We start from the raw sequence: 14,022 nt of genomic DNA on the forward strand, positions 1-14,022 counted from the left end.
AACCTCCCTGCCTCTTTCTCCTACACCCAGATCTCCAGGGCATAGGGTTTATTTATAACCACTTTCAGGCTTGCTTAGAGATGGTTTCTGCTGCCATCTCTGGAAAGCCTTTGGAGCTTTGACCAAGTGAACCAAATATAATAATTTGGATAATTGCAGTGTGAGATAATAGCTTCTCCAGAGTCTGGTTTGTGAGTTTCACTCTGGTAGCAATAAAGTTGACTTTTCTTTCCAGATGTGACCACAAGTCTCTCATTCTTGTTAGTTCAAAGAGAGAGGCAGATGCCTTACAGTTCCCCTTGGTAAGCAAAGAGCGGTGAGGAAATCATAGTGATGTCATTGAGTTTCTTTAAACAGATGTTTTATAGTGTACTCATGACTTGCTACTCATGGATGTTTGGAGACCATTTTGACAATGCAGTGACCCTCCTTTGTGTACCACGCTCCATTTCCCAGTTTTAGTTATTTTAAATAAGGCTCAGAAAACCTGACTTCTGAAAAAATGTCGGTATTTATAGATATTTCCTGCCCTGTGCAGAAGGCGTTACTAGATAAAATGCCCACTAGAGGGTGCTGTCCCATTAAACCTCATTGAGGCTGTAGTAGGCAAATGGTCGCTGCCCTTAACCTCAGCTAATTAAAACTTGTTGCAGAAGCGGAAGAGCTGCAGGAAGCAAGCTGTGGTAAGGGGATGTAATCCCCCCTCTATCTAAAGGAGCTCATTGGCTTTGATTACACAAAACAACATTAAATCCTGAAAAGAAAAACACTATCCAACTCCAGTTTTATTAGTAGGAAGCATAAATTAAAACTAGGGCTGTGATCTGCTTCTCTTCGGTTTTGAGAAGCAATAGCGAAGCGGGGGGCTTCACCTCCATTACAGGTGGAGGAGAAGCGGATCAGGTGGCTAACGAAGCATGGTGAAGAGAAGCAACCAGAAGTGAATAGTTCACTTTTATGTGGAGCGCTCCGCCCGCCATTTTGGATATTTTCCCCATAGGATTGCATTGCAGATAAGATTAGCATATAACTTTTTTTGTTTTTCAAGCTACATCCTTGAAACTAGCTGTGCTTAGAGAGTCATGGGCGGAGGTCATTTTGAGCCTATTTTCAGCAGTTTTTGTGCTGCGGTTTGCTTGCTATATTTTTTTTAAAAATAGCATAAAAAGAGCGGGAGGGCGTACGTTTTTTTGAAGCGATGAGAGGCAGATTCAACTCCCAATCGTGATGACCTGATGAAGCATCCTCCAATCCCAAAGTTGGAGGGGGGGATAAGCAAAATGGGATACTTAGTAACTTGGGATACTGGGAAACTTTTATAAAGCGCTTTAAAGCAATAGTGTAGATCCGGCCTTAGTCTCTGAATTGACTTTTCCCAGTGTTTTTTGAAACAGTAGCCCCACCAAATGCACAAATGCAACCTTTAATCATATACTAAGCAAATAAATAACAGACAGGAAACACAGCACTGCTACCCACCCTAACCTTGGTGAACAAATGAATAGATGTGGTGCAAGGGGATGAGGTCCCCTAGGGCATGTGGATGTGCCCAGTGCACACATACTGTGTCCTGCCCTTGGACGGTAAGCAGAGCCCTCCAAAGAGTAACCAGTGGAGACTAATGCCTGTCATGAGTTGAAGTGACAGGTAGCTTCTTAAAGACTGGTACTTACTTAGGGCCAGTCAAAAACTGGCACTAAGTACTTTCAGGTTGTGTTTGTGCATTTGGTGGGGCTACTGTTTTAAAAAAAAACACTGGGAAAAGTCCGTTCGGATTAAGAAAGAGAAGTTTCCCAGTATCCCAAGTTACTAAGTATCCCATTTTGCCTATCCCCTCCTCCAACTTTGGAATTGGAGGATGCTTCATCAGGTGATCATGACTGGGAGTTGAATCTGCCTCTCAGCACTTCAAAAAGGCACCTCTCCCACTTTTTTTACCCTATTTTTCTAAAAATTATAGCAAGCAAATCACACCACGCAGAGTGCTGAGAGTAGGCTCAAAATGACCCCCAGCCACGACTCTCTAAGCACACGAAATTTCAGAAAGATAGCTTTAAAAACAAAAAATTCGATAATCTTTTCCACGATGCAATCGTATGGGCAAAAAAATCCAAAATGGTGGGCGGATCTCTCTGCAAAAAGAGGAGCGCTCCTTTTATGGTTGCTTCTCTTCACCATGCTCCTCCAGGCCCCTGACTCTCTTCTCCTCCACCTCTGGGCAAGGCGGATCAAGCCAATTCACTCCTGCTTCTCCGGTCTGAGGAGAAGTGGAGAACATCCCTATTTTCCATTCAATCTCTCCCAAAGCACCAAAAGAAAAATTGAATTTTTGGTTTCAGTTTGTTCTCCTTTCCCCATTTTCAGAGGTAATTTTTCCTCCTTTCAACTTAAAAAAGGTTATTTTATTATAGGGATAAATGTTAATGGAAGGCTACAATTAGGGATGGATGAGAACAGAACTTCATGTATTTCAGTTCATTTTTTATAAAAAAAATAAAATTCTGAAATTAACATATTTCTTCATATCCAGGACATAAAAAGCTTGTGATAAAAACAATCATCATCATCAATGAAAAACCACAATTGGTAGATTTATCCATTATGGCCCTGGGCATTGACTGATAGGACTCAGAGCTTTGTGGGTCAACAGTCATGAGTACATCCCAATAGGCTCTGCTATTCCTCACTTGCCACAAATGTGCTGGTCCCTTTGCACAATGGATGTTGTGGTTTGAAAGGGGGGTTGTCATTATACTTGGAAAAAACAATTTCCCAGTTTAGTTCAACCACAACGCACAAAACTCTGTAGGTATTGCAATCAATATTCAAGGTTTTGTTAGGAAGGATAAGAAGAATCTAGTTTTTATCAACACTGGAGTTGTAAAACAAGATTCCCCCCTCAGGTTTTGGTCAATTGACCAATAACTGTTTTGATGGCGGCACCTCAGAAATTGCCTCATCCAGACCCAGTACAGGTACTCATTCATTGACTAGGGCATTTATTTACTAACCCTTCTGTAAAGTATTTGTGGGAAACGAAAGAATGTACCATTGCCCTTTGAGATATTTTATTTTTCTATCGGAAGTAGTTTATACCACTTTGTTGAAAGACAGTTCATAATTGTGATGGGCACATCACATCTATGACAAACAGTTCATCATCAAACACGTCCAAACATGAGTTATTATTTATTTATTTATTTATATAGCACCATCAACGTACATGGTGCTGTACATAGTAAAAGAATAAAACAGCAACACCCTGACACATAGGCTTACATTCTAAAAACATCATAATCAAACAATAAGAAAGTGATGAGAAGGCACCAAATAGGCACCGGGGACAATAAAACTAACAGTGTGAAAGTAAGAACAAAGCCAAGTTCTAAAAGCTGTAGAAAAAAGAAAAGTTTTCAACTGAGCTTTAAAAACAGTAATTGAACTCGTGATCCACAAATGCTCTGGAAGAGAATTCCAGCCATAAGTGGCAGTGAGAGACGGACGAAGCTGGGCAAGAGAAGTAGAGACCCCCGGGCAGGTAAGAAACATGGCATTTGAAGAGCTAAGAGCAAGAGCAGGGCAATAGTGTGAGATGAGAGAGGAAAGATAGGAAGGAGCTAGAATACAAACACTCATTAGTGTTTGTATATATGCCTGTAAAGGTATGTCGAAGGAAGCCATTTGGAGGAGGAGTGGAGCTCAGCAAGCTTTGATGGTTCGACATCCCTCAGGCCACAGCTAGACCTAAGGTTTATCCCGGGATCATCCAGGGGTCAAACCAGTTCATCTAGGTGACACACAGGGGATCCAGTGCTCAGGCAGGGGCGAACCCTGGATGATCCCAGGGTAAACCTTAGGTCTAGGTGTGGTCTCAGTCTCCAGTCTGACAACCAGCAGCTGGCTCAACTCAGCCCTTGCTGAGTTGGACCATCTGGTGAATTTTCCAGCAGAGTAACAGTGAGAGCAGGAGAGGGAGGGAACCCCTCTCACCCTTTTGCTCTCACTGTTGTGCTGCAACTACTACCACCGCGTAGCAGGGAATGGGAGGATGAGGATGAGGATGAGGGGGGAGCACTTTCCTTTCATTTTCCATTTGGCAGTTGGGGGAGGGTTTCACTGGGTGCAAATCTTTGATTCTCCCAGTGTTCAGCTGATTCTTTCTTCCTGCTGGGTCCAGGAAGGAAGGAAGAGATCATAGCACATAGCAGCCCTGCTGCTCTGTGCAAGTCTTTCCTTCTATTTAATTCTTTTGTCTTATTAGTTGCTGCCTGGTGTTCAACTCAGGCTTCAGAACAATGATGTAGCATTTCGGGAAAAAGATGCAACCTAGTAACCCAACACTGGAGGACAAGATGGAGAAGATCTCCACAGCTACCATGTCTTTTCCTCTTGTGCTCAGGTAGGTGGGGACAAAGGAGACCCACACACTGCAAAACGCCAACATGCTGAATGTAATAAACTTAGCTTCATTGAAGCTGTCAGGTAATTTGCGGGCTAGGAAGGCCACGATGAAGCTGGTGATGGCCAAAGCACCCATGTAGCTCAGGACACAGTAAAACATGGTGACTGACCCTTCATTACATTGCATAATTATTTCTTTGGGTACAGAGTGCATGTCTAAATCAGGGAATGGGGAAGAGGTTGCCAGCCACACACAACAAATACCTGTTTGGATAAGGGAGCACAAAAGAACAATTGCATTTGGCAGTCTTTTCCCCACCCACTTCCTCATACTGGACCCTGGTTTGGTGGCCATGAAAGCAACAACCACAGTGATAGTCTTGGCCAACAGGGTAGAAACAGCCATTGAGAAGATGATGCCAAAAGCTGGTTGTCGAAGAAGGCAGGTTGCTTTCACAGGATGCCCAAGGAAAAGCAAAGAAGAGAGGAAGCAGAGCAAGAGGGAGACAAGGAGAGCGTAGGTGAGGTCCCGGTTGTTGGCTTTGACTATGGGGGTGTCTCTGTGCTTAATAAAAATTCCTAGTACCAAAGCTGTGATGAAGGAAAACGACACTGCAACTGAGGCTAAACTGATCCCTAAAGTGTCTCCATAAGATAGAAAGCTTGTTGTTTTAGGGATGCATCCATCCTTGTCCAAGTTTGGATATTGATCTTCTGGACATCTAAAACAGTCATCCATATCTGGAGAGGGAGAGAGAGAGAGAGAGAGGTTGTGCCTTATTTTGAGGATTATCTTCATCTTAATTCTTCTGCTGATCATAGTAATTATGTTAAAATGATTTTAACTGTAGTTTTAGGATAGCCAAGGGTTGGATCCAGAGTTTGCCTTTCATGTGGAGAAAGTGCCTATACCTGACTATTGGTTATCCCAGCCTCCCCCAAATCTCATCCTTCCCCAATCAGCACATGACCCTCTGTGTGGCTTTTTCAGGAGACCAAAGGGGCTGCTAGTGAAGGGGGTGGAGCCATCTATTTCTGCATTAGTCTGCATCTGTATCCAATGCTAACATTATATTTCCAACGAAAAATACCCACCATTCTTGTTTGAAATCTTCCCTTCTGGGCATGGAGCACAGTCATAGCAGCAAAATTTTTCCCCTTCCTTCTTTTTCTTCTGTTTACCAGGGTGGCAGTAGTCATTACACACAGAAAGGGGAACCACCTATCCATAGACATGAAAGTTTAGGTTGTCATAAATTAAGCAGTTTGTTGTTCAACTGCAGATCTTCAAACACAGATATTGCCCACAAAGACTAGTCAATTTGCCTAGGAAGCAGTCTTCAGATTCAGGTCATTGGTTCATCAAACTGAGAAATATAACTAAGGATCAGTGTAGTTCAAGGGAAGACAATATGCTTTGCATGCTGTTGGTCACAGGTCCAAGCCCTGGCTTCTCCAGATAGGCTTGGAAAGTATCCTGTTTGAGAACCTTGAGAGTCATCCATATGGACAATACTGAGCCAGATGGTTGAATGGTTTGATCCTATGGTCCTACAGCAGAAGGTCTTTAGGATTTTGCATTAGGATGTTTACCAGCCAAAATGGCTTTCATTAAAGATTGTACTATCAACATTTTGCATTCATACACAATGTTTGCAACCATTTCAGGTAGCATGGGAATCATACTCTTTACTTCACCTGAAGATGTCGCCAAAGGTTTGTGAATTTTAAAGATTTGTGCATAATTTTACAGGGGAATCTGCACAAATCTAGTGTTCAAATTTGCACAAATTTTCAAAATAGAAAACTGTTGGCCATCCAGTAAGTTGAAGTAAGTTAAGTTAGATACGTGACCCACTCCAATGTCAGATACAACCCCTCTCTATAAACACGCATTCCGGCTGCGGAATGAGCTCCCTAAGGAGGTTCGCTTGGCACCTACACTATATCCTTTTAGACGCCAGGTGAAAAACTTTTTATTCTCCCAGTATTTCAACAGTCTATAAATTAATTTTAACTTTGCTGTTTTAAATTTGTATTTTAAATTTCTATTTTTGCATTGCTGCTGTTTTTATCTTGGTTCTGCTTTTATATTGTATTTTATATTATGGTTTTATACTTTGAATTGTCTTAATTTTGTAAACTGTCCAGAGAGCTTCAGTTATTGGGCGGTATAGAAATGAAATAAATAAATAAATAAATAAATAAATAAATAACAAACTGTGGTACAGGGCCGTTATGCTCCACCTACAAAACTGGAAAGAAATCTTTGCCCAGCATTAGACAACATAGCTTTTTAAAAAATAGGAATAGAGATATTCAAGAGTTCTGTGCAGCATCTTGATTTGGAATATGTTCCATAGTGAGATTATACCCCCAAACATCATTTGAAGCGGGATAGGAAATTTCTGATATTCAATTTTACCATGTGGAAAATGGAGCTGACAACCCTGTATAGCCCATTGCCCAAACCTGGTTGAAGCTTCTGTGCCACTCAATTATATCCTCATTAATGATTAGTTCTTTTCCTTCAAGAGCATTGGGATCCACCCATCCAACCTTCACTCTCTGGAAGGAGGTGTTTGGGAATGTGATCATGTTAATTATATCAAAGCCACCTTTCATTTCATTTCCATCATTAAAGGAAATTGTTTCTCCAGCTGAGTTGTTAAATGAAATGTCTTGAAGAAATGGGTGGAGCTATTTGAAAGATTAAAAAAAAGGACACAATTGTATAATAACATAACCAAGATTTGACAGTCAGCCGTGTTTGACAGACAGCCCCCTTGCTCTTATTGCTTAAGTAGTTTCATCCAACCAAGACCACATATGAAAACCTATGGCATGGCTAGAGAAGGGGGCGTGTACAGGGATGATCTCACAATTTTAAGATAGCAACATCGTCCTCCTCGTCTACACATGAAAGAGGACGTTGCACCCGCCATTTTGGATTTTTTAAAAAAGGTAAATGAGTGCATGAGTGCTTGAATGAAACAGTAAGGTGTTTGGTTTTTTTTACAAAAAAAAACCTCACACTCCCCCGATGGGCACAGCGCTCCTGAGGACACAAATGAATAATAATATAACCAAGATTCTGTGCCATGTTTGATAGACAGCCAGCTTGCACTTATTGTTTAGGTAGCTTAATCTAACCAAGACCTAATATGAAAACCTTGGGCATGGCTAGACAAGGCTGTGTGTGTGTGTGTAGGGGGTTGATTTCAAAATTTTATAATTGTAATATTGTCCAACTCATCTACACATGGTGTGCAATGTCCCAGAAGGAAAAGAAGTTGTGCCTGCCATTTTGGATATATATATATATATATATATATATATATATATATATATTTACAAAAAAAACCCGCACACTCCCTCCACCCCACCACCAATGGGCACAGAGCTCCTGAGGAGTTCCATGCCCAGTTCCCGGCTCCTCGCATTTACTTGCATGGAGCTGGGACAAAACTGTGATGGTGGGCCACACATCCCGAGACTGCAGGGAAAAAAACGGGGTGGAAGGGTGGGGCAATATCCTCGGAAAAGGGAGGAAAGTGTTTTTACTCTGGTTTTTCTTTTGATACAGCGCTTTTAGTGGATTACAGACATCTATAGCCAGGGATGTCTGCTTGTTCTTTCTATCTATCTATCTATCTATCTATCTATCTATCTATCTATCTATCTATCTTTTTCAAGGAATAAGATGTTGATCTGGAGATATTACCTGCCAAGGCTGTAGATCCTGAAGAACAACCTTCTTATGCCCCATCATTTCTCTATGGTTTGTTTTAGATGAGGTTATGGAATGCAAAGCATGAGCCACAACATAGACAGCATTATAGATAAGGTAGCTATGGCTGATCATGCCTATTTCAAACAGTGGTCCAGGAAGACTCTCCAGCCTCTCCTTCCCAGTACACATTCCATCAATCTCCATCACTTCCTGGGGATTTGGAAATGTACAGTCAAATGTTTGCTCCCAGACATCTTTGATAAAACCATCTTCCTGGTTCCAGTAAGGCTTTATGCCCTGAAGAAACTCCTTAAAACCTGGGACATCTTTGGAGTGAATTGCAAAGGAAATGGCACCTTGGAAGAGCTGGAAACTCCAGCCCCTTTGAACAGATGCTGATACAAAATCCATCTGATTTGTCATAATCCACACCTTTCCAAAGGATGTGTTCCCCTGGTTTCCAGGGTCTTGTAGAAACATAGCAGTTCTCAACCATGCCATTGTCAAAGCTTCTCCATTGATAATAAATGCATTGGCTTTGTTATCTGTGAAAATGTCATTAATACTTGAGAATATATCAAGCATTTCATCCAAGTTATCCCAGTGGGCTTGTCGTGGGATTATTTTTTTGAAGGCCAAACAGATCCCAGAGTGGGTAAGCAATGGATCCATAATCTTCAAGAAATGTTCTCCACTGTCATCTTCTATAGCAAGGAGACCAACCCATGTCCACCCAAAATGCTGAAGTAACTGAATAATCCCCATATTTTGGTGGGCTTCATTCGGGACCATGTAGTAAAAATAAGTGGCCTGAATTCCACCACTCTCTTCTGAGGCAACTGAGCCATATGTAAGCTAAAAGGGAAATCACTGATGTTTTAGGGTAAACAAAGGAACAGGATTTGCATGCACATTGTTATTTATGTTAGAACTATTTTCTAAAGCAGTTTGTATGTTTACTAAGAAAAAAATATCAGGACTCTTCCAGTTGACTTTTGTCAAGTTCATTTTCGGGTAATTTTCTTCTATCACTCAAATTTAATTAAATTCGTTTGGATTTATTCGGATCTTACAATCCTTTACAGGAATTATGCCTGCATTGGCACTTTAGAATTGATGGAAGCCCCACCTTGCTGGAGGGATATGGGATTAACAACCATGGCCTCATCTACACCAAGCAGGATAAAAAGGAAGGAGCTACACCAAGCAGGATATAGCAGTATGAAAGTGGTATATGGTATGTGTCAATGGGCCCCAACAGTTGTCAGTGCACTTCAATACCACTATAAAGCATTAGTGTGGCTCCTGCCTTTTATATATCACTCTCATACCACTTTCATAGTGGAATATTCTGCTTTGGTGTAGATGAGGCCCATGACACATATGCTGTTAAGGTGGCCATTTTGGTTGGGTATTTAGTGACTGAGATAGATACAGGAGAACATTCAGATAGTAAAATTGTTCTGAAATTGCCCCCTCCCCCTCACTGAAAGGGGAGGACAACTCCAGCCTGGAACAGGTAGAAGCCTATGTCCCTGGACTCAGGATCCATCCACCTATGGACCTACACTCTTGTCTGGATTAAGCCTAAATCCAAATCTGAAGATCAAATTACCCCTATAACAGCAAGAGTAGAGTACAATCCTACCTGGGGAATGTTGTAGAGACCTACAATATCTGCTATATTGAAGGAAGTATCAGAGACAAGTCCACCAATGACAGCTACCAAATTCTTCTGGGTATCACATCTGTAGTTGGGGACAAATCTATGGAATTTGAAGAGCAGGTATAGAGTGGTCCAATAGGTCATCCTTGCATCGCAATAGCCATCATAGATGTGGAAACCAAGTGTGACATTGGGCAAGATCTCAGGATTCTCATTGATCTCATTTATGGCAAAGGCAAAGGCCAAGGCATGCTGGTAGAACTTTGTCACCACACTGTCAACATAGTTAATTTACTATTTCAAAGCAGAATTTGACAATGAAGGCAAATGAGATGCCATAATATTAGTTATGTCTTCTGAAGCTGATTTAGATCGTCAAGAAATCCTTACATTTCTAATAGATATTTCTAAGCTAATCTACACCTTACTCTTCTACACAAATATAATATATTCATCAGGAGATTTGTGCTCTGCCCAGTACTTTTACACACTCTTACATAGGTGACCATTTTGTGTATCTAATCAAGTGTGATCTGGTCAATACAAATGTATGCCAAAATCATCTCTTAGAGCCCAAAACAGACTAAACTGTTTAAAATTTTGTTCGCATGTTCAATGGAAAATAAGTATAGGGCTACTACATACATTTCTACACAGAGGTAATTCCCAATGAGTACAGGTAACAGTGTACAAGATTGTATCCATGCTCTGGATACAACCCCTAGTTGTTGTTGTTTTACAATAGTTTTTAGTTTCACTAAATGTTTCCTAATGCAATATTTTATTTATCTTTAGATCTTCCCCATCCACTCAAAGTTCACTCAACATTCAGATCTAAACTTTATTACAAAATGAACGAAGCCTTCATTTGTATTTGTACCTGGCAGTAAATCCTATTGTATTCAATAGGGCTTACTTCTGAGTAGATATTTGTAGGATTGGGCTGTTAGGCTCCCAAATAGGCTTTTAATTGTGCATTATTATGCCTATGTTATGGCAAAGGCATAACAATGCACAAGGTGGTAGTTCTTGTGCAACCAGAATAGCCACCTTAATACTATGTTATAGTATCTTATGCTATATTTAATGCTTATTTCACATTGGTAACGTTTTGACAAAACCAACCAACCAACAAATATGCAATAAATAATTTGTAGCTAAGCCATGCAAATTTCATGAGGTTTTAATGATTTGGCCAGTCTGAGGTTAAAGTTTCAGGTAGGTGGATGGACACTTAAGGGGAGGGCGGTCTCACCTTTATGAGAAAGGGTTCCATGGGTTAGGGAAGTGAAGGGCTGGATTTATTATGGACCCCACATTTAGGGATAAAAGTAATATTATTGTACTGTTTCATTTCAGTTGTTGAATTATTATTATTATTACTATTATTGTTATTATTCAGAATGACAGGAAAACCACAGTGCATCAAAACGTATGCTGATGGAAATGTAAAACAGACAAAATGCAACTGAATAGAGGATAATGATGAAATTTGAAAATGTTTGAAAATTGTATAGAAAAAGCATGATGCAATTTAAATATATAGTGGAAGCATTTTTGTTTTAATTCTAGAAATGTAAGAACATATGCAAAAGAGCCACCCACTGATCAGCATGTTACTTGTTACTACCAGCTTATTGCAAGAAACACGGGCAGGTTGTCTTAACTTCATTGCTTTTTTTCTAGGTTATTAATACATGATATCATTACACCACAATATGTCTACCAGTGCAAGAGATCCTGCTAGATAAACATTATTATTTTTGTAGACACTTTTTAATAAATATTTCCTTTTGCTAACTTTATCCCATTATGCCTATGTTCTGTTACAATCTCTCTCTCTCTCTCTCTCTCTCTCTCTCTCTCTCTCTCTCTCTCTCTTACATAAACATTTAAATAACAAGAACCACACTTTTAAAACCTTGCTTGAAACTTTATTAGCCATTATGTGCACATGTGTGTTTGTCGGGGAGGGGGGGAGTGTACATAATATTTTCTAATATTTTGCTGTTCTTGCAGATTTTCCCCATTTCTACATCTACTTTTGACATTTTGCCACTTTAATTTTTCATCCTTCCCATATCCTCCCCAATAACTGTATTGCAAAGAAATGGAATGCACATTCCATGCGATTAAAAGATAAAGTCTTTCTCCCTATCACCATTTTGCTTTCCAAAATGGGACAAGATGGGACAACCACATTTACTGTCAGCTTAGTAGAATACATGAGACTCAGAAAGCAACTGATAAGGAGGACTAATCCCACATGTTCTCTCTGTTGATTGTTTAAATAATGCTTTGTAACCTGGCCAAGCTCACAAGAGGAAGGCGGTGGAGGGAGACAGAGTCTTACTATGGAACTGAAAACAGCTTCTCTGATGGGTGTTCTTCAAAAGAGACGTCATCAACAACATAAAAGATCTGAGAAGTAATTCCACCAATGAGAAGACCACCTGGCTGGTACCACTCATGTGGAATACGGAGGGGAGCACCCATGAGACACTTCATATTTTCTACCTGGCATACAACAGGAGACAGCAGAATCAGGAACACCATGATCCACAGCATCCTGGTGGCAAAGCTTCTCTGTCTAAAAAACATAGATGCTTCTGTGTCCATCCATAGCAGCTGTCTCAGTTAACCAGGCTACATTGGATGTTGTCTGGTTCTGCCAACAAAGCTATAGAAGAGGAATTCATGAGTCTCGTACTTCAGTAATGAAACTGAGACAGATGTATGCCTTGAGTACAAGAAGAAAGTGCCAACACTTGGATTTCAAAGCTTACTGATAGGAAAAACTGGATACTGACAGAAATGAAATGGACAGAAACCTCCCTGCCTCTTGCTCCCACTCCCAGATCTCCAGGGCATAGGGTTTATTTATAACCACTTTCAGGCTTGCTTAGAGATGGTTTCTGCTGCCATCTCTGGAAAGCCTTTGGAGCTTTGACCAAGTGAACCAAATATAATAATTTGGATAATTGCAGTGTGAGATAATAGCTTCTCCAGAGTCTGGTTTGTGAGTTGCACTCTGGTAGCAATAAAATTGAGTTTTCTTTCCAGATGTGACCACAAGTTTCTCCTGCTTGTTAGTTCACAGAAAAAGGCAGATGCCTTACAGTTCCCCTTGGTAAGCAAACAGAAGTGAGGAAATCATAGTGATGTCATTGAGTTTCTTTAAACAGATGTTTTATGGAGTACTCATAACTTGCCACTCATGGATGTTTGGTGACCATTTTGACAATGCAGTGACCCACCTTCGCGTACCCTGCTCCATTTCCCAGTTTTAGTGATTTTAAATAAGGCTCAGAAAACCTGACTCTTCTGAAAAAATGTCGGTATTTATAGATATTTCCTGCCCTGTGCAGAAGGAGTTATTAGAGAAAGTGCGCACCAGTTCTAGTTATGGCAATGATGTGTCTGGTTCATTTGGGACATGACTCTGAGACTTTGCTTATTATTATTATTATTATTATTATTATTATTATTATTATTATTTATTTATTTATTTATTTATTTATATAGCACCATCAATGTACATGGTGCTGTACAGATTATACACAGTAAATAGCACATTACAGGACACACGGCTCTCCTTGTTGCAAGAATGGTAGAAAGAAGGAACAGACAAAGTACATAATTAATCTGGCCTCTTCCCCACCAAAAAACACCTGATCTAGTGGGCATCAATCTACCTTTCAACTGGGAACTAACCATACAAGATTGACGAAGAAGCGCAGATACTGTTGAATGGCTCCATTTATTTTATTTTATTTTTGATTAATTTTTTTATTTTTTCCAACAGCATCTAGACATTTAAATAAGATTAACAACAACAATAATAATTTCCTTTGTTCCATAAATATGCCTTACTTTCACATCTTTTTAAGCTAGAAATCCTGCAAATGGATTTTTAGCAACCTCTGTATGCATGCTGAACCACCATTCACCACATAACAAATTATGTGTCATGTGCATTCATGAGAGAGCGAGAGAGCAATAGGTTCTGAAATTAACTCTACTGAGTTTTTATCATGTGACATATGTAAATACAGAGGCCTATCTATCTATCTATCTATATCTATCTATCTATCTATCTATTCAGCCCTACTACGGGTTGAGATATAATCCAGGTCCCTTGTCACTACTTTCCAGTCACTCTCTCCCAAAGCATCAGAAGGAAAGTTGAATTCTTGGCTTCAGTTTGTCCTCTTTCCCCCAT

The 14,022-nt window shown here is 40.1% G+C and overlaps 1 protein-coding gene across 1 annotated transcript; it reads right to left on the bottom strand.

Annotated features, from left to right (window-relative positions):
- Nucleotides 1–4,240: 4,240 nt before the first annotated feature.
- On the bottom strand, nucleotides 4,241–12,356 carry LOC134405961 (vomeronasal type-2 receptor 26-like). The gene is made up of 6 exons (XM_063137195.1): nucleotides 12,154–12,356; nucleotides 9,783–10,074; nucleotides 8,126–8,989; nucleotides 6,874–7,101; nucleotides 5,497–5,623; nucleotides 4,241–5,142 (listed from the first exon to the last, which is right to left on the bottom strand). Exons 1-6 carry the CDS (start codon nucleotides 12,354–12,356, stop codon nucleotides 4,241–4,243), a joined length of 2,616 nt encoding a protein of 871 aa, XP_062993265.1.
- Between the last annotated feature and the right edge of the window lie 1,666 nt (nucleotides 12,357–14,022).

Source organism: Elgaria multicarinata, chromosome 11 (assembly GCF_023053635.1).
Source record: "Elgaria multicarinata webbii isolate HBS135686 ecotype San Diego chromosome 11, rElgMul1.1.pri, whole genome shotgun sequence".
Lineage (NCBI taxonomy): Eukaryota > Metazoa > Chordata > Lepidosauria > Squamata > Anguidae > Elgaria > Elgaria multicarinata.